This window comes from Nicotiana attenuata, unplaced genomic scaffold (genome assembly GCF_001879085.1).
Source record: "Nicotiana attenuata strain UT unplaced genomic scaffold, NIATTr2, whole genome shotgun sequence".
In the NCBI taxonomy this organism is placed as follows: domain Eukaryota; kingdom Viridiplantae; phylum Streptophyta; class Magnoliopsida; order Solanales; family Solanaceae; genus Nicotiana; species Nicotiana attenuata.
In genome coordinates, this window is record NW_017672227.1 from 64207 (window position 1) to 85749 (window position 21543).

General features: G+C 36.9%; 1 protein-coding gene across 1 annotated transcript; it reads right to left on the reverse strand.

Annotated features, from left to right (window-relative positions):
• Positions 1–2661: 2661 nt before the first annotated feature.
• LOC109212385 (chalcone synthase A) lies at positions 2662–5177 on the reverse strand. The gene is made up of 2 exons (XM_019376029.1): positions 4903–5177; positions 2662–3831 (listed from the first exon to the last, which is right to left on the reverse strand). The coding sequence occupies exons 1-2, from the start codon at positions 5078–5080 to the stop codon at positions 2840–2842; spliced, it is 1170 nt and encodes a 389-aa protein (XP_019231574.1). The 5' UTR covers positions 5081–5177; the 3' UTR covers positions 2662–2839.
• Between the last annotated feature and the right edge of the window lie 16366 nt (positions 5178–21543).

Genomic DNA, 21543 nt, shown 5'->3' on the forward strand with positions numbered 1-21543 from the left:
CCAACTGCACATTACATAACAAAAACAGTCTTAACACTTAAACACAGTGCAACAAAAACACAGTGCAACAAAAACAGTCTTAACACTTAAACACAGTGCAACTAGCCAACTGCAACAGTCTTAACAGTCTTGACACTTAAACATAGTGCAACAAAAACAGAGAGGGCATCCTTCAACAAAAACAGTCTTAATTCTTAAATACGGATTCCAGGAAGACGCGCAAGACAATTCTTAATATGCTTCCTTAAACCAATTGTTCCATTTCTCTTTGGATTAACATTATAGACTTGACCACAATGCTTGCACTCTACTTTGCGAACTTCTTGGAATCTTGAGTATCAATGGTGTTGGTGTTACTATCTACCGTAATAGGTAAACTTTTACTTGAACCAGCATCACTTACTCTACTTCTATCTGCCATCTATACAAAATTAAACAAATATAAACACAAATTAACAATCAACAAATTAACTACCTTGCTATCAGTAATGCTGAGAGAATGTAAATATGAGAGTGCACTTTTAGTTATTTCAAACTAGCTATGAGTAGCTTCAACTACCATGTTTCTGCTTCTCCCTACAAGTGCTACCAAAGTTTCTAAAATAATGAACCCCAGAAAGTCTTGAACGTGCAAGTCAATTAGAGCTCATATTCTGACTATAAGGTACAAAAAAGAGTAGGATTTCTCTTCAAAACACCAAGGAAGGAAGGATCTTTATTCCTTCCATTTTCGCTCGCAACTTTCTATAAAATATTTGAAACACGATTTCAGAATACACACACTCTCTGTTTTTGGGTTTTTACTCTTTCGACACACTGATAAGAACTGGCATACTCAATGGAGTTACCAAGTATACCTTGCACTGATCAATAAGTTAGATTTTGTACTTCTTTTGCCACATCTAGAAAAAGACATTAATTTCAGAAAGAAAAAGGAATAACAAACTAAGGGATCCTCTTCACCTCTAACTCATCTGCTAAAGCAAGTCAACAACCGAAAAAAAAGCAAGTAGAAACATACCTTTGAAAATTGAAACTATCGCAAGTTCGCAACAGCAGCGTCTTCGTTTGCCCGGAATTTCTGAGGAGTGAGGACTGAGGAATCGAATCGAGCTCGAAAATCGCCTACTCAGTCAACTGTATCTGACTATCAGTACTGCAGAATTGCTAATGGCCTAACCTAATGAATTAGCCCTAATCTTTAGAGTGGGCTGGGGCGATGGGCTGGGGCGCTGGGAAGTTGGAATTAAAATTATTAGAGTGGGCAGGGGCTATGGGCTGGGGCAGTGGACTGGGGCAATAAGAAAATGTAGTTAAAAAAATCGGTATTTCGGTATACCGAAATTTTAAATTTCTAATACCGAGGACCGTACCGAAATACCGAAATTGCAATACCGATTTAGACCGAAATACCAAAAAAACTGAAACCGAAATACCGAATTAATTCGGTTCGGTTCGGAATTCGGTTTTTCGGATTTTATGCCCACCCCTACCATACACTCTAGACAGGGAACAACTGGCTTCTATAAGGCGTAAGCTCAAAAAAAATTTTTTTGTCTGAAAAATATTTGGCCTTGTAGATTTTGTAAAGCTATAATGTAGATTGAGTATACACTGAACATCACAGTTGTAGATATCAACTTCAAGTTAGCAGAGATTGGCTCATATACCTCTTTGCTCTTGTAACTTTTGCATGATATAAAAGGAAGGCGCCACCTTAAGGCGTATTATTTTTTTTAAAAAAAACTAAAATATTCAATAACAAATATAATACAATTGCATAAAGCAAATATTGTTAATAATAAGCCATAATAAAAATTAACATATCTAAAAATACTATATAGGTCGTGCAAAAATAAGTATTGCTAATAAGTACTATTATTAATTACATAACTAAGCACTAAAAAAAGAAGATAAACTAAGTTATGCATTTTCATTATAAACCAACGTAAAACTAAAAAATAGATATCCAACACCATTCCTAGTGTTGAACTGAATTGCTTTTGTTAGAATTAGTATTGATTTGAACTTTGTTTGAGTTACTACATTTATGGGCCATAAAATTTATTTACCATTCAAGAATGTTGAGTCCAAACTTGAAATAATACGTTAAAAGATAAAACTGTAAAAAAGTTTAAGAAATAATTATAAATTACATTACAATAAATATTTATATGTATAAAATATTTTTTAAAAATGTATAAATAAACTATCGAGTTGGTTGATTCGATTTGACTTTTTTTAGTTAAAACTAAATCAAAACAATTATGGTCGAGTTATTTTTCAAATACCAAATCACAATTGGATTTTCTTATCCCGGTTTGACTTGAATTATCGATTTGGTACAGTTTATCGGTTTCCTTTGTACACCACAATTAGCGTCTCTTTCTTTTTTTTTTACACAAAATATATAGGAAATAAAAACTGATACGCAAGCCAAAATTTTCATTTTATATAATATAATCTGCTTGGCCAAATTTTCAGACAATTAGAGCTCCTTTTTCAAAAAAAAAGAAGAAAAAACGTGCTTATTTGAAGAATAAGTATTTTTGAGTAGTAAGAAAATCAGTTTTATTGTTGTGAGGAGGCTGAAATTAAAGTGATAATTATGCAATCATAGAATAAGAGTTAGATAGAACAAAACAACCAAAAGAAGGAGAAGGAAAGAAAGAAATTCAGTTCTTTGATTAAATAGTTCACATTACAAATTTCATTATTTGCAAGATGAAATAGCAAAATAGAGCAAATACATTCATTACAAACAAAATAAATTCAACCCCAAGAAACAAAATAAACAATTATAATACTTAAAATCTTCCCACATTATAAGCCCAACCCATTAAGTAGCAACACTGTGAAGGACAACAGTCTCAACTGTAAGCCCAGGCCCAAATCCAAAAAGCACACCCCATTCAAGCCCTTCACCAGTAGTTCCTAAACCTTCTTTTGCAGAGGCCTTTCTCATTTCATCTAAAATAAACAACACACAAGCACTTGACATGTTACCATAGTTACTTAATACATTTCTTGTAGCCTTAAGTTTCTCTTGCTTTAGGCCCAATTTTAGTTCAACTTGGTCCAAAATTGCAGGCCCGCCAGGGTGAGCAATCCAAAACAAAGAGTTCCAATCAGAAATTCCCAAAGGTTGGAATGCTTCCACTAGGCTTTTCTCAATGTTTTTTGAGATAAGCCCAGGAACATCTTTGAGTAAGTGGAATGTAAGCCCAACTTCACGAAGGTGACCGTCGATAGCGCCTTCACTATCCGGGAGAAGAGTTTGGGCTGCAGAGACGAGCTCGAACAAAGGCCTCTCGACCTCTGGAATTGGATCAGAACCTATAATGACCGCGGCTGCCCCATCACCAAAAAGGGCTTGCCCAACCAAACTATCCAAGTGGGTGTCATTGGGCCCACGGAACGTGACAGCGGTGATCTCTGAGCAAACAACAAGGACTCGAGCACCCTTGTTGTTTTCTGCCAAGTCCTTAGCCATCCGGAGTACCGTGCCACCGGCAAAGCAACCTTGTTGGTACATCATGAACCGCTTGACCGATGGACGGAGCCCGAGTAGCTTAGTGAGCTGGTAGTCACACCCGGGCATGTCTACACCACTAGTTGTACAAAAGACCAAATGAGTAATCTTGGACTTGGGCTGGCCCCATTCTTTGATGGCCTTTTGGGCTGCCTCTTTTCCAAGTTTTGGCACTTCAACCACCACTATGTCTTGTCTAGCATCAAGGGAAGGTGCCATGTATGCACAAATATTAGGATTCTCTTTCAAGATTTCCTCTGTTAAGTGCATGTACCTTTTCTTGATCATTGATTTTTCACCTGCAAATTCACCAAAGGATATGTTAAGAAATCACTAAATTGTAAACGAATCAAACTTTGCAAAAAATAAACGCCACAATGTGTTCAGTTTCATATTAACCATCCTGATCGAATATCTTGCCCAGGCCACGTATACATTATAAATATAAATGGTCCCATCTTCGGTATTATAGTATATATTAAAACTTTGTTAGAAGTTTCTTTCTCAAGCAAAAGGAGACAAAAAAGTTAAAACTTTTAGGTGCTTTAAAGTGCTCTTATTGAATACTTTGTGCTGGTTCCAGATTTCCAGTGAACATATTTCTCCTTTTTGGGTGAATATTAATTATAACTGAAGTGCAAATTTGGATATTCATCCTTATTCTCAAGTTAATTAAGGTAACTAACCATATAGAAAACCAAAATGAGCCAAATTATCATGAACTTGTCTTTTTATCAAGGAATGCATAGCATATAAAAACTCAATAAGGAAAAAGAAAAGAAGAAATAGAACTTATATTTTTTACCAGTCAGAAACCATTAAATAATTTGATGTATGCAGTGCTTAAAGTTTTCAGAATCATGAACTTGTTAGTTTCAAGGTTAGTTCTCTATGGTTGGAGGGGGGAAAAAGGAAATAGATAAGAAACTAGGCATAAAATGTACGAAAAATTCCAAACGACCATTTGGACAAATTAATGACATTCAAAATTGTCTAAGCTCAATGTTAAGCAAGAATAACATGCATGTGTTGTATCTCAACTTATTAACGAAAAATAACATAGAGTTTAGTCAAAATATCGTAGAAAGCTCTCACATGGGATACTATCCAACTAACAAATCCGAAATAGAGAACAAAAAGTTAAGTTCTTAATTATTTCCTGAACATTATCTAATTAAAAGCACCTCTAATTATCAAAATTCAATTTAGGATTGAGTTGAAACCATTAGTCTAAGACTCCAACGTAAACAGTAAGTAATACCGATGAAAGAAAATGAAAAAAAAAAAAGAGTATTTGAAATTTCAATTATATAGGAAAAATTCAACATAAAATTGAATGAATAATGAAAGGTAAGAGAATTTTATCTTACACATGCGCTTAAATTTCTCCTTAAGCTCAACCTTATGCTCGCTATTAGTAATACGGAAATAATAATCAGGGTAAGTGCTTTGATCAACACAGTTGGAAGGTGTGGCTGTTCCAATAGCCATGACCGTGGCCGGACCCTCAGCACGTTGCGCCCTGCGAAATTCCTCGACGGTCACCATTTTCGCCTGAAAAAATGGTGGATTTACTAGGTTTTTTAAAGATAGTAGTACGTGAAGAGTGATAAGTGTTTATGATTTTGCATGGGGGTTGTTAACTTGTGTCATTTATTTATATGAGAAGCTCAAGAGGAGAATGGTAGATAGAGATCACGTGCTTCAACAAGTAAGAGCACGTGACCATCCTTTTTATTTTCCTTTTCAACACTTTTCTCAGCAAACCTTCTACACAAATAATGGTGGTTTTTTCAATTAGTTAGCTACCTACTTCTCAAGATCGTCTTAGATTGTTTGTCAAATGAATGGTGTTGATCATTTTTACGTAAGATTACTGTTCTTGTAACTATATGAAGAAATTGAAGCTTTGGACAGAAGTTTGACACGTAACACTAAATCAAGAGCTTAGGGTAAAATATTGATATTTGAGAAATCAAATATATCTTCTCATTACCATTTTTTAAAGTATAAAATATGTTTTTGAGAAATTAAGAATTTGAGTGTGTATAACAATAATATAATACAATACATTTTAGAGTAACTTTTTTTAGTCAATATTTAAGTTTACACTACAACTTAGAATGTTTTGGCTTTCGTATTCCAAATTAACTCACATTCTTTTTAGTACCGAAAGACAGTGACACAAGGTGTCAAAACAATGAATGCATCACGAGCGTCATATTATGTGTTTTAACATTTTTAGTCATACATTGTTTCTACACAAATCAGAGAGCTCTTTTCTATCTTCTTTTTTATTTTTCTTTTTTATTTTATTTTTATTTAGGTCTAAGGGGGTGAGGTAGGGATTGGGGTTAGGATGGTGGCCACGTACACAAAAAGGGCTATTATTGGCAGCAGTGTTAGATGCATGAATAAAATTAAATTTGATAAATGTATATGGAATGTTAAAGCTAGGTTCATCTACCTAATCAGAGGTTTTGGGTTTGAACTTCGAGAATGGAATTATCTTTAGTAGGGAGTGCTAAAAATTTTCATGGTACTCTTTCTATGGTGTCGATCTGGATTAATCGGGTTAGTGAGTTCCGAACGCTGAATAATTATATATTTTATTAATTTAAATTAAAAAATATATTTGACGAAGGTTGGTGTTTGGTAAAAGGAAAGGTAGTTAAGATAGGCAAACAGCAATGCGATTTGAGTAAAGATTGTTCTTTAGGGAGAAGGGATTGTTTTGATTGTTAAGTAGGTAAAATGTGTGGTGTGGGAAGATCGGCTTAACGTGTGGAGAACAAGACTACAACGTCGAACCCATTCCTCTTCATCAATTTTATTAAATTTCCTATTGTCCAGACAGACACAGAAATAAATAATTTACCATACATGTGGTACTTCCTATTAAGGCCTTCATATTTGCGTAAATTTATTATCCCTCTGTTCCAATTCATGTGAACCTGTTTACTGGACACGAAATTTAAGAAAAAATGAATACTTTTAGAATTTATGGTTCTAAACAAGTCAGAAAGGGGTCCACAGTATTTGTGTAATTATAAAAGTTTTTCATTAAGGGTAGAATTGGAAGTTTAAGCTAAAAATTTTCCAAATTTAGAAATAGTTCATTCTTTTTGGAACGGACCAAAAAGGAAATATGTTCACATAAACTGAAACGGGGGAGTAATTATTTTATAATACTTTCAGTAACTTTGTTTCGCACACGTATGTGAGCTTGCATGCATAAGGGAGAATAGTTATAGTAGGAGATTTTCTTACTTTTTTTTTTGGTTATGTAGTAGGTTGAATATCTACAAACAATTAAATTATGATAAAATCTTTTTAGCATTAAATTTTGTTGTGATATATTTATTACATAGTACATTGAGATAAACGATAAGTTCCTAATAGAGACTCACAAATACAAATCCAATAATCGTGGTGTAAGATTAAAGCGTAGGTGATTGATTGATACGGTTTAGTAATTTTATTATACAAACTAAGTTATTTATGAAGCAGAGTCGGAGATACTTCAGTACTACAAATTCAAGTTTAGTACAGATTTTTCGTATAAGATGTTATAGATTATTTTTAAAAGTTATGGAGTAGGTAGCAACATTCATTTAACTTGTATCGTCTTTGTTTAAGCAACACATAATATCGAATGAGATTATAAGATTAGATGGTCAAAAGAAAGCTGAAATGATGAAGAAATTACATGAGCAAGAGAGCCTACAACAAAAGAAAAATTAATTGGTAGTAAACTGTAGAAGTGTAGAACGTGTAAGCAAAGGAAAAATCAAGCTGGATTGTAGCTTATTTCCTGTGCAGGATAACCACTAACTCTTCGGATTAATTAAGATATAGGGTCGGGAAAAATCAACGCGTCAAAGTAAAGTTGGGTCCAGCAATCGACTAACTAGTTAAAATACCAAAAACAGGTCATAGAAGGTAGATTCAATTCGACAATCTTAAATAATAGAATCGGCCTTTACCCAAAATACGATACAGTCAACTAATCACTAGCTTTTGCTAGAATAATACAATAAATTTGGAGAGCAAGAAGAATACTATCATTAGGGGTGTCAAATGGAAGTGTTAGGTTGATTTTGGCGCACTACTAAAAAACGGCCCATTTCCAACCGGAAAAAGTAGTCAGAAATTTTCGACTGAATCGATCGGAAATGGTCTAAAAATATATTTTTCAATTTTTATTACTCCCTCCGTTCCAGTTTATGTGAACCTATTTCCTTTTTGGTCCGTTCCAAAAAGAATAACCCCTTTCTAAATTTGGAAACAATTTAGCTTAAATTACCAATTCTATCCTTAGTGAGAAGCTTTTATAACCACACAAATACTGTGGACCCCTTTTTGAGTTGTTTAGGACCACAAATTCCAAAAGTCTTCATTTTTTATTATACTTCGTGCCCAGTCAAACAGGTTCACATAAATTGGAACAGACGGAGTAATAATTAAGGCAAATACTCCGTCTATTTCCATCGCAAAATTTGACAAAAAATGTCCCGACGGCATTATCGACCGATTCGGTCGGAAATATAAAAAAAGAAATAAAAAAATGTTGCGTCCGATTCTGTCTTAAAAAATTATTAAAATGAGGTCTGACTTCGTTGACCTCAATTGCGNCCCCCCCCCCCCCCGACCCTTTTCTTTTTTCCTTCTTCCTTTTGTTCCTTCTCTCTTTTCTTCATCTCCCCGCTGGAAACCCCCCTCCCGTAGGTATCACGGTGCTCCGGTGACAGCCCTCTCTCTCCGGCGATACTTTTCTCTCTCTCTCTCTCTCTCTCTCTCGATTTTTTTTCCTTTTTCCCATTTTAAACTCTTTTTCCTTAGATTTTGATGATAGTAATTTGTGAGAATAATTTTGAACTAAATACTAATTAGTTCTCAGATTTTGGTGTCAGTGATGTTAGTAATTTGTGAGAGTAAATTAGTATGAACTTTTTGATTTATTTGGTACAACTAACTTTTATTCATATTATGCTTTTGTTACACTTTTCATATTAATTTGGTAGTTGTATCTAGGTTTTAGATTGTTGTAGAAGAATTTGATTGAATCTAGGTTTAAAATTGTTGTCGGAGAATTTGATTAATTGAATTAGTTGATTGAGATTTAAGATTTGAGATTAATTCTTTAAATTCTTTGTGACTGGAATTGTGTCACGACCCCAATCTCCCTCTGTATGACGTCGTGATGGCACCTAGTCTCTAAGACTAGGTAAGCCTAACATACATGAAGAATTAACAGAAATAATAATAAAACTCCCAATTAAACCAACAGCTATCAGAAAAAGGACTCTGTAACACAACTGAATATAACACCCAAAATCTGCTGATACTGAGTCACAAACTCTACACGAGTATACTGAAACATCCCTATACAATAGTATCTATAAAAGGAGAATCAAATATAGACTAGATAGAGAGTGACGCTGAGGCCTGCGAACGTCGGCAGGTATACCTTGAAGTCTCCGATCCAAGCTCAACTCACCGATGCCTAAGCTGGTATGAAGTACCTGGATCTGTACAAAAAGATGTGCAGAAGCATAGTATGAGTACACCAAAACGGTACCCAGTAAGTATCAAGCCTAACCTCGGTAGAGTAGTGACGATGCCAGGTCACCTACTGGAATAAACAAAGAAAACTGAATAGGTATAGTACAGTATAATAACAGAGACATGGAAAATAATATAATGAAGAAAATATAACAAGAATAACTACACTGAAATTAAGGCAATAAGGACATCACGTAAGAAACACATAATAAGAATGCCAAAGAAATGATGCAGGAAAATACAAGTGAAGTAAATGAAAGATAGCAACAAGAATCACTACCGAGGTACCGCCTCGTAGTCTCGTTTCACAATCAAAATTCAGAGTCTTCCTTATATCACCGTGAGAGCCTTATATTTTATTTTGAAAATCATTTTTCCGATATAGCTACCCGCGTTTTAGCCCACCTTATCACATCGCGTGGCTTGAAGTAGTTCCCCTACTAGCAACACGCGTATCAAGCCCACCTTATCTCACCGCATGCGTATCAATCCCTATCCTTATACCACCGTATGTGTATCAATATCCCAACATATCACAAATGACTCCTCAAGTGCCTAATAACACAACTTGCCAAAGAAGTCAACAATAACAATGTTTCCAAAATAAATAGCCCATGATCAACCACAATGTGTACAAGAGTCTCAACAATAGCAACCGAAAGTGAATATCTCTACAAGAATGATATTTCAACAATTTACACTTTGCCTCAACGTGATCACGACTTTTACAACTTCAACACCAAAACTCATTAATAAGATATTTCAATAAATAATAATTAATGTAAGGTAACTCAACAATTAAATGCTTAAGAAGGCAATAAGAGAACAATAATTTCAATTAATCATGTAATGACAAATAACAAGTAAGAGATGAGACAAGTATTAACAATGTCAAGTGAAGCACGTAAGGATAGATTGACAATGACGAACGTAACGTATTATGAAATTCAATTAAAGGCATTAAACCGGTCAATTACCATATTTAGTTGTATACTCACTCGTCGCCTTGCGCACACGGCTTACACGTACCACAATTAACACAAAAAAACACCAATTCTAAGGGGTATTTCCTACACACAAAGTTAGGCAAGACACTTACCTCAAAACACGCTAACTCAATCCACTAGTAAGCCTTTTCCGCAATTATCCAACTCCGAACGGATCGAATCTAGCCAAAATAACTTTATACCATAAATACAGACCATAGGAAACTATTCCGAATAATAAAGTTGCAATATTTAAAGAAAATCAACATGTCAACCCTGGGCCCGTGTCTCAGAACCCGACCAAACTTACAAAATCTGAACACCCATTCGATAACGAGTCCAACCATACTAAAATTACTCAATTCCGATCTCAAATCGACCTTCAAATTCTCAAAATATAGTCTATGAAGTTTTCACACTTTTCCCCAATTTTTCTGACTCAAAACACTAATTAAATGGTAAAAACAACGATGGATTCATGTATAATAGCCAAATCCAAGTTAGAATCACTTATCCTGATCAATTCCTTGGAAATCCCTCTCAAAATTGCCCCAAACCGAGCTCTCTAGTCAAAAGATGAGGAATGAAATAAAACCCTAGACTTCACCCTTTTCTGCCTAGAGATCTCACTTCTGCGAGCCCTCGGCTGCATCTGCGGCTCCGGACTTGCGAATTTCCATTGCAAGTGCGAATTTTGACTTTAGCCATGAGGATCCGCTTCTACGGTCATGCTTCTGTGGGTAGTGGCTCGCTTCTGCGAGCCCGCTTCTATGGAGTGTTGAACGCTCCTGCGATCATCCCCCCAACCTACTCTAGCCCACTTCTGCGATGCCCCCCTCCACACCTGCGTGTCTGCGGCCAGACCCGCAGGTGCGATGACACCAAACTTCAACAGTTTCAGCCATCTTCCAAAATCAAAAAATGATCCGATTTCGATCCGACTCACACCCAGGGCACCCGAGACCCCTTTCGAACATACCAAGAAGTTTCAAAACACATATCGGACCTACTCGAGACCTAAAATCACATCAAACAACATCGATTCTATGAATCGCAACCCAATTCAAAACTAATGAAACCATGAACATCCAACTTCCAAAACTAACGTCGATTTATACCAAACCAACTCCGATTGACCTCAAATTTTACACACACGGCATAATTGACACAACGGGCCTATTCCAACTTTTGAAACCAAAATCCGGACCTAATATCAATAAAGTCAACTCCCGGTCAAACTTTTCAACCTTCCAAACCTTCAACTTTCTTTCGCCAATTTAAGCCAAAATGACCTACGGACCTCCAAATCAATATACGGACATGTTCTTAAGTCCAAAATCACCATATGGATCTATTGGAACTGTCAAAATTCCATTCCAGAGTCGCCTATAGAAAAGTCAAACTCAGGTCAACTCTTTCAACTTAAGCCTCCAACTTAGTGTAACGACCCGGCCGGTCGTTTTTAAAATTTATGCCTTGATCCCCTATTAATTGCTTCCCCCAAGTTTATTTCTGCTGTTTCGATTTACCGGGATGTTCGGTTTTGGGTTTCGGAGAGTTTTGGGACACTTAGTCCCTAAATGATAGCTTAAGTGTTGGAAAGTTGATCGTAGTCGGAACAATGTGAAGACGGTCTCGGAATGGAAATTCGATGGTTCCATTAGCTCCGTTAGGTGATTTCGGGTTTAGGGGCATGGTCGGATTGTGTTTTGGAGGTCCGTAGCTAATTTAGGCTTGAAATGCCGAAAGGTCGAATTTTGAAGTTTCCGGTTCGATAGTGAGATTTTGATCCGAGGGTCAGAATGGAATTCCGAGAGTTACTGTAGTTCCGTTATGTCATTTGGGATGTGTAATTTCAGGTCATTCAGACGTGGTTTGGTTGGGTATTTGATCAAAAGCGAAATTCGGAAGATTTTAGAAACTTAGGCTTGAATCCGAGGTGTTTTGGTTATTTTGATGTTGTTTGGAGTATTTTGAAGATTGGTACAAGTTTGAAAAAGGTTTTAGGATATGTTGATACCTTTGGTTGAGGTCCCGGGGGCCTCGGTATGAATTCGGATGGTTAACGGAGGAAATTTTGAAGTTAAAGTTGTGCAGCAGCTGTTCTTCTGGTATTTTCGCATCTGCGGTCTGGGAACCGCAGATGCAGAGCCGCAGAAGCGGTGTAGAGGGCCGCAGAAGCGAAATTGGGATTTTCCTCAGGAACCGCAGATGCGGTGAAATTTCCGCAGAAGCGGAACCGCTCTTGCGGTTAGAGGCCCGCAGATGCGGAAGCTGGTATTTTAATGAGAGTCGCAGATGCGACGTTGTGTCCGCAGAAGAGGGACCGCAGATGCGGTCCTAGGGCCGCAAATGCGGGAGTCGCTGGGCAGAACCTATATTTTGTTGCCTTTGCAAAATTGAGTTATTCTTTTACCATTTTCATCTGGGTTTGAAGCTTTTAAGAGAGACTTTTGAGGAAAACAAAGAGGAATCACTTGGAGGTAACATTTTTGACTTCATAACTCGTTTTTATGTGATTAAAGACCTAATTAGTGATGAGAAATTTGGAAAAAAATGGGTAATTACGGCTTGTCATTTGGACTCCGATTTCAGTGTTCTTGGTATGTATGAACTCGTGAGAGTATGAGGATTCTGAAAATGTAAATTTTACCCGATTCTGAGATGTGGTCTTGAGGGGTGTTTTGGTCATTTTTACCTAATTTCACGTATTAGCTTAGAATTTAATTATACAATCAGTTATTTGAAGTGTTATTTACATTATGAAACTTAATTGAATAGATTTGGGCCATTTGGAGTCGAATACTCGTGGCAAAGGCGTGGTTTCGGGTTGACTTGCACTTGTTCGAGGTAAGTGGCTTGTCTAACCTTGTGGGGGGACCTTTCCCCTTAGGATTGATATTGTGGTAATTGAAATGCCTCGTACGTGAGTTGACGAGCGCGTACTTGTGCTAATTTTTGGAAATCCAATTTTCATTTAAAATAACCTTGAATTGTGTTCTTCCTTTTCTTGATTATACTGTTTGGACACTAAACCTGCTGTAGCTTAGAGAAGCATGTCTACTTGACTAAATTGCTCTAATTGCCTTAACTGCCTTAATTGTATTACGTGAACCATGCTAGGTTAGGATTACCTGCTTCATTTTGATATGAAATTGATTGGATTGAATTCTTGTTGTTGCTCTGTATTTACTTTGGGACTACGGAACGGTATTCCGGGAGATCCCCCTGCACTTTTACTTTGGGACTACGGGACGGTATCCCGGGAGCTCCCCTGTATGTTTACTTTGGGACTACAGAATCTCATTCTGGGAGATCCCCCTGCACATTTATGAGTTGGACTACAGGACTGCACCCGGGAGATCCACTGGAGATGATACTTATATTTGGGGACTACAGGACGTTATCCTGGGAGATCCCTGGTTGTTATCTTGGAGCTGAGTTGTGTTCTCTTACTGTGCTTTACGTGCCTCTATGATAGTTGTTGCTGTCCTTTATATCTTGTGTTATTTATTTACAGTGTTATTTTACACTGTTAAACCTTATATCTTATTTCACCTCAGTAGGGCCCTGACCTTCCTCGTCACTACCCAACCGAGGTTATGTTTGGCACTTACTGAGTACCGCTGTGGTGTACTCATGCCCTTCCTGCGCAGATCCAGGTAACTCTACTCAGGCTTACCATTCTTGAGGCGAGGTGATTCTACGGGACTTCGAGGTATATCTGCCGCGTCTGCAGACCGAGGAGTCTCTTTCTATTCCTGCATCTAGTATTTAGCCCTTCTGTACTTTATGTTCTTGATTAGACATTCCGGAGATTAGAGCTATGTAGTGTTTTTCTCAGCTTGTGGATCCGTGAGTTTCCGGGTTTTGGGATAGTGTACTAGATTTTTGAAAAGTTGTGTGTTTATGCCAAGCAACATTTAAATACTATTTCTTTCAGTTATTCGGCTTTTTATTATTTATTCCGCAAGATTAGTAGTTTTCCGCATTTGTTAGGCTTACCTAGTCGTAGAGACTAGGTGCCGTCACGATAATTCACGGAGGGAGAACTGGGATCGTGACACTTAGGGACTAAGTGTCCATTTCACGCCGAAACTCACCCAAAACCAGAACCAACCTGTCCGACAAGACACATAACCATAATATAACATAATGGAGGCAATAAATATGGGAACGGGGCTAAAATACTCAAAACGACCGGTCAGATCGTTACATCCTCCCCCTCTTAAAACAAAAGTTCGTCCCAAGAACGAGTATAGAGACATTCTTGAAGTGATGAAAAGATGAGGATAACGGCTACGTATATCATGCTCGGTCTCCCAAGTCTCCTCCTCGACTGGTTGACCCCTCCACTGAACCTTCACTGAAGCAATACTCTTTGACCTCAACTTTCGGATATGCTTGTCCAATATGGCCACCGTCTCCTCAACATAAGACAAATCCTAGTCCAATTGGACTGAGCTGAAATCTAACACATGGGACGGATTACCGTGATACTTCCGAAGCATAGAAACATGGAGCACCGGATGAACTGCAGAGAGACTAGGTGGCAATGCAAGCTTGTAGGCCACCTCACCAATCCTCTCAAGGATCTCAAAAGGTCTGATATACCTAGGGCTCAACTTGCCCTTCTTCACGAACTTCATAACGCCCTTTATGGGCGAAACCTGGAGCAAGACCCGCTCTCCAACCATGGATGCAACATCATGAACCTTTCGATCCGCATAACTCTTCTAAAAAGGACTCCATAACACAACTGAATATAACACCCAAAATCTGGTGATACTGAGTCACAAACTCTACACGAGTATACTGAAACATACCTATACAACAGTATCTATAAAAGGAGAATGAAATATAGACTAGATAGAGGGTGACTCTGAGGCCTGCGAACGTCGGCAAGTATACCTTGAAGTCTCCGATACAAGCTCAACTCACGGATGCCTAAGCTGGTATGAAGTACCTGGATCTGCACAAAAAGATATGCAAAAGCGTAGTATGAGTACACCATAACGGTACCCAGTAAGTATCAAGCCTAACCTCGGTAGAGTAGTGACAAGGCCAGGTCACCTACTGGAATAAACAAAGAAAACTGAATAGGTATAGTACAGTATATTAACAGAGACAAGGGAAATAATAGAATGAAGAAAATATAACAAGAATAACTACACTGAAATTAAGGCAATAAGGACATCACAGAAGAAACACATAATAAGAATGCCAAAGAAACGATGCAGACAAATACCAGTGAAGTAAATGAACGATAGCAACAAGAATCACTACCGAGGTACCGCCTCGTAGTGTCGTTTCACAATCAAAATTCAAAGTCTTTCTTTATATCACAGCGGGACTTAATATTTTGTTTTGAAAATTATTTTTCCGGAATACCTACCGCATTTTAGCCAAACTTATCACACCACATGGCTTTAAGTAGTTCCCCTACTAGCAACACGTGTATCAAGCCCACCTTATCTCACCGCATGCGTATCAACCCCTATCCTTATACCACCGCATGCGTATCAATATCACAACATATCACAAATCGCACCTCAAGTGCCCAATACCACAACTTGTCAAAGAAATCAACAATAACAATATTTCCACAATAAACAGCCCACGACTCAACCACAATGTGTACAAGAGTCTCAACAATAGCAACCGAAGTGAATAGCTCAACAACAATGATATTTCAACAATTTACGTTTTTCCTTAATGTGATCACGGCTTTTACAACTTCAACACCAAAACTCAATAATAAGATATTCCAAGAAATAGTAACTTCAAGTAAGGTAACTCAACAATTAAATGCTTAACAAGGCAATGAGAGAACAATAACTTCAACTAAGCATGTAATGACAAATAACAAGTAAGAGATGAGACAAGTATTAACAATGTCAAGTGAAGCATGCAAGGATAGATTAACAATGATGAATATAACGTATTATGGAAATTAAATTAAAGGCATGAAAAGAATCTACATAGCTTAAACCAGTTAATTACCTATTTAGCCCGTGTACCACTCGTCACTTTGGGCACACGGTTTTCACGTACACAATTAACACAAAACAATACCAATTCTAAGGGGTCATTCTCCCATAAAAAGTTAGGCAACACACTTACCTTAAAATACGCTATCCCAATCCAACCTTTTCCGCGATTATCCAACTCCGAACGGCTCAAATCTAGCAAAAGTAACTTTATACCATAAATACAAATGATAGGAATCTATTCCGAATAATAAAGTTACAGTCTTTAAAGAAATTTAAAAAGTTAACTCAAAAAGTCAACCCTGGGCTCGCGCCTAGGAACCCAAGCAAACTTGCAATCTGAACACCCATTCGATAACGAGTCCAACCATACTAAAATTACTCAATTTCGATCTTAAATCGACCTTAAAATCCTCAAAATATAGTCTATGGAGTTTTCACAATTTTCTCTAATTTTTCTAACTCAAAACACTAATTAAATGATAAAAACAACGATGAATTCATGTATAATATCCAAATCCGAGTTAGAATCACTTACCCCGATCAATTCCTTGAAAATCCCTCTGAAAATTGCCCCAAACCGAGCTCTCTAAGTCAAAAGATGAAGAATGAAATAAAACCCTCGAATTCACCCATTTCTGCCCAGCGATCTCGCTTCTGCAAGCCCTCAACTGCATCTGCGGCTCCGCACCTGCGGAATTTTCATAGCAGGTACGACTTTAACTTAAGCTGTGAGGATCCGCTTCTACGGACGGGAAGCCGCTTCTGCGGTCACGCTTCTGGGGGTAGTGGCTTGCTTCTGCGATCCCGCTTCTGCAGAGTGTTGACCGCTCTTGCGGTCATCCCCCCAGTCCACTCTAGCCCGCTTCTGCGATGCCTCCCTCTGCACTTGCACATTGGCACCTGCGGCAAAACCCACCGCACGTGCGATGACACCATTCTTCAGCAGTTTCACCCATCTTCCAAAATCCAAAAATGATTCGATTTCGATCCGACTCACACCCGGGACACTGTTCAAATACACCAACAAGTTTCAAAATACATAGTGGACCTATTCGAGGCCTAAAATAACATCAAACAATATCGATTCTACCAATCGCAACCCAATCCAAAACTATTGAAACCATGAACATCCAACTTCCAAAACTAACACCGATTTATACCAAACCAACTCCGATTGACCTCTAATTTTGCACACATGTCATAAATAGCACAACTGACCTATTCCAACTTCCGTAACCAAAATCTGGATCCGATATCAATAAAGTCAATTCCCGGTCAAACTTCTCAACCTTCAAAACCTTCAACTTTCTAACGTTTGCCAATTCAAGGCAAAACGACCTACGGACCTCCAAATCAATATCCGTACACGTTCCTAAGTCCAAAATCACCATACAGAGCTAGAAGAACCGTCAAAAATCTATTCTGGAGTTGTCTATATAAAAGTCAAACTCCGGTCAATTCTTTCAACTTAAGCCTCCGGCTCTGGGACTAAGTGTCTCATTTCACTCCGAAACTCACCCGAAACCAAAACCAACCACCCCGTTAAGATACACAATCACAATATAACATAGAGAAGGCAATAAATATGGGAACAAAGCTAAAATACTCAAAACGACCGGTCGGGTCGTTACAAATTGTAGTACTTAATTATAGTTTAAAGCTTTAGTTTAAATTTATGAAGTTAAGTTTATTGTTGCTTCTTAGTTTATTAATGGAATGATATTAACTTTTAATTTAATGGTTTGGAATTGTATTAAGTACTTACAGTTTAAAGTCTTAGTATTAAGTTTAAGAAGTTAAGCTTATTGTTGCTTCCTAAATTATTAATGGATTGATATTAAATTTAAAATTTAATAATTTCTACATTAAAAGAAATTTGTAGATTTGACAAATATGCTATATTATGTAATATAGTATATTAATTAAATCCATGTGTGTACTTTATGAACATATAAGAAGCTATTTAAATTTAATTTATATTTTAAGAGACTTATATAACATAAATACGGATAAATGTAAGATTTTGAGTGTTAATAAATTTTAATTTAAAAGAATATAATATATTAATTAAAGTATGTTGGCAAATAATAAGTAAATTTAAAAAATGAATCTTCGAATTGGTGTAACCTATCAATTACATTAAATAAACTAAATAATTTTAAATATCTTACAAATTTCAAGCTTTTTTGTTTTAGTAGATGGCATTTGTAGATGGATGTATAATAGAAATCATCCTAATCGTATGGGGTTAAGGGATGAATTTAAAGAAGGGGTTGTTGGATTAATTGCTAGGGCAAGGACACTTGATGATTTACGTATTGAAGGGACGACTAGGTGTCCTTGTGTGAAATGCAAGTCTGTTAAGTTATTGTGAGAAGATGTTGTTACATATCATATTTTTAAAAGGGATTTATGAAAAATTATTATGTGTGGACTACTCATGGGAAGAATCTTGATAGCGTAAATGATGTTGGTTTTTATAATTCTTTTGGGGGTGAGGAGGGTAGTCCCGTAGTGAAGAATAATGTTGAAAATTCTTGATTCAATGATATAATGAGAGAAGCCTTTGAGATGTTCCCGAGGGATCAATCTGAACCAAATGATGGGGCTAAGCAGTTCTTCAAAGAGTTAGAGGAAGCTAGTTATCCGTTGTGTGAAGGCTCAGTGCATTAAGTTGTCTGTTATTGTTCGATTACTTCAGATTAAGTCTGATAGTTCTATTTCTCAAACGGGCATGAATTATATCATTGGGCTTGTGAATGAACATAATTCGAGTAATATTGACCCGCCCAAAGATTTACTACACGAAAAAAATTGATTTTCAAGTTGAGTCCTTCATCAGAGATGATTCATTGTTGTGAGAATGGTTGCATGTTATTCTATAAGGATGATGCATCTCTAGAGAATTGCAAATTTTGTAATAAGCCTCGTTACAAGGATGCCACAAATGATAAAAAGAAGAAGATCCCAATGAAGTCGATGCACTACTTACCCTTATACAAGGTTAAAGAGGTTGTATGCATCAATGAGCTAGGCTCCTCATATGAGATGACACTATGCGCATAGAAGGTCAGATGGTATTTTGTATCATCCGTCAGATGAAGAAGCTTGAAAGCATTTTTGATATGGTGTTCTCGGACTTTGCTAGTGAACCAAGAAACATTAGTTTGCAGCCCATCGTTTGAGATTGGCAATTTCATTATAAAATATTTCGTCGTTTTACAAGTATGCACATAGAACATAAATATATTTATATATAATAACCTTTTAATTTTACAAAAAAAGGAACATGGGGGTGATGTGACTCATGCTGAGGTCTTTGTGGAGACTCACAAGAAGAAGAAGAAGAAGAAGAAGAAAAAGAAGAGGAGGAGGAGGAGGAGGAGGAGGAGGAGGAGGAGGAGGGCACAAGAGAAGGATGGGTCGAAGTGCGTGCTTTAGAGAAATTGGTATGATCCCAACTCCAACACTATATTATGTTTTAGTATTATTTTTTATACATAATATATATCATTTTTATTCCAGAAAAAGTGTCAGAATGATCTTGATGAATGGAGACAAACTCAACCTGAAAGAACTTAGCCGGCCCCGGAGGATATGTCTGCAATATGGACATAGGCGGCAGATGACGTGAATAAAGGTATGGATGTTATGTAAAATTATCTATTTTAATATTACTTTGAAAGTTGTGTGTTTGTTTTCTTATTCATTTTATTTTTTTCTTTGTTTCTCGTGAAAATAAATAAAGTTCTAGTCTACGGGCTTGGAGTGCAGTCATTCTCCAGTTGTACATCAGCATTATTCGCTGGTGTAGCAGTTTCCCAAGAAGACATGGAAGCTATGCATCAAAAGATGGATCAAATTTCCCAAGAATGGAACGCAACTCAGGCTTTGATCTAGAAATTATTTAAAAAGAAAAGTAAGAAAGGCAGTCAACCTGCAATAGAGGAATCTGAGTCTCACGAGGAGACTGACTCTAATCAATAGGAGTAGCTATTTGAATGTGGATTTTATATTTTAGACTTAAAAATAAAGATAAGTTTAAATTATGCCTGTGAACTTAGAATTTTGATAATTGATTGATGATAATTGGTGTTTGACTGCTTACTAGTTTGGTTTGTTATAAATATTGGTGTTTGGTATGTTATAAATATTTGTGTTTTGTTTGTTATGATAAATGATGGATGATAAATTAGGTGTTTGGTTGGTTGTTTATTTGGCAGGTGGTATAGTTGAAATAACAATAGAATTCTGCGAAATCTTTTCCAGATTTGCAACAGAATCAGTCGTATATCTTACCAGACATTTCCCAGATTTGCAACCGATCGTTGCAAATTATGAATTTTTTGATTTTTTTAATTTATTTGTTCTCAAATTTTACGACAGTTTCGGTCGAAAATCTTAATTAAATCTTAATTTAATTATTTATTTTCCGACCATTTTATTCGGAAATATTAATTAAATATTTATTTTATTATTTAGTTTCTGACTGATTTGGTTGAAAATATTAATTAAATATTTATTTTATTATTTAGTTTCTGACTGATTTGGTTGAAAATATTAATTAAATATTTATTTTCTTATTCAAATTTCTGACTGAAATGGTCGAAAATTTACCGACCACTTCGGTCGGTAATCTGTCGGAAAAGCTTCATTTCGATTGAGAGGGTCGAAAATTTGCGCTTTCTAGTAGTGGCGGGTCAAAATGGCCTGAGTTAGTAAATGGGCGGGTCAATGACTCACCCAAAAGTTACTTGGGCTGAGATGTGTTGGGTCAAGATGAGCTAAATATGGGTTATAGCCCAACCCCCTCCCCATCCCCCAATTCTTATCAAGCTTTAATTAATTGTGTTATTTTATTAAGAATTGTTTAATTATCAAATAATACTTTTTTTTCTAACATATCAAACAAAAAATTTTATTTTTAAAGATATTTTAGCAAAGTTACTCATGAATCAATTTGGCTTAAAAATTAGCCCAACTTTAAATGGGTTGGGTCAAGATGGACTGAGTTCAACATATAGGTGAGTGAATGACCAGCNTCTATGCTGGACTGATAGCTATTATACGCAAACTCTGCCAAGGGCAAGAACTGATCCTACTGCCCTCCAAAGTCGATCACACATGCTCTAAGCATATCCTCTAAAATCTGAACAGTCCGCTCCGACTGCCCGTCAGTCTGAGGATGGAATGTCGTGCTGAGCTCTACGCGAGTCCCCAACTCACTCTGAACAGCTCTCTAGAAATGGGAAGTGAACTGAGGCCCTCTGTCCGATATGATGGAAACCGGCACACCGTGCAACCTGACTATCTCCCGAATGTAAATCTGAGCATATCTCTCCGCCGTATAGGTAGTCGCCACCGGAATGAAGTGGGCCGACTTGGTCAGCCTATCCACAATAACCCACACTGAATCAACCTTCCGCTGAGTCCGCGGCAACCCAACCACGAAATCCATGGTAATGCG

What these genes read in the sequence shown, in the direction of transcription:
- LOC109212385 (XM_019376029.1), bottom strand. Translation starts at nt 5,080, where the DNA reads ATGGTGACCGTCGAGGAATTTCGCAGGGCGCAACGTGCTGAGGGTCCG. An exon ending in GGAGAAATTTAAGCGCATGT is followed by an intron (nt 3,832 to 4,902) that starts GTAAGATAAAAT and finishes GTGAATTTGCAG; the next exon opens with GTGAAAAATCAATGATCAAG.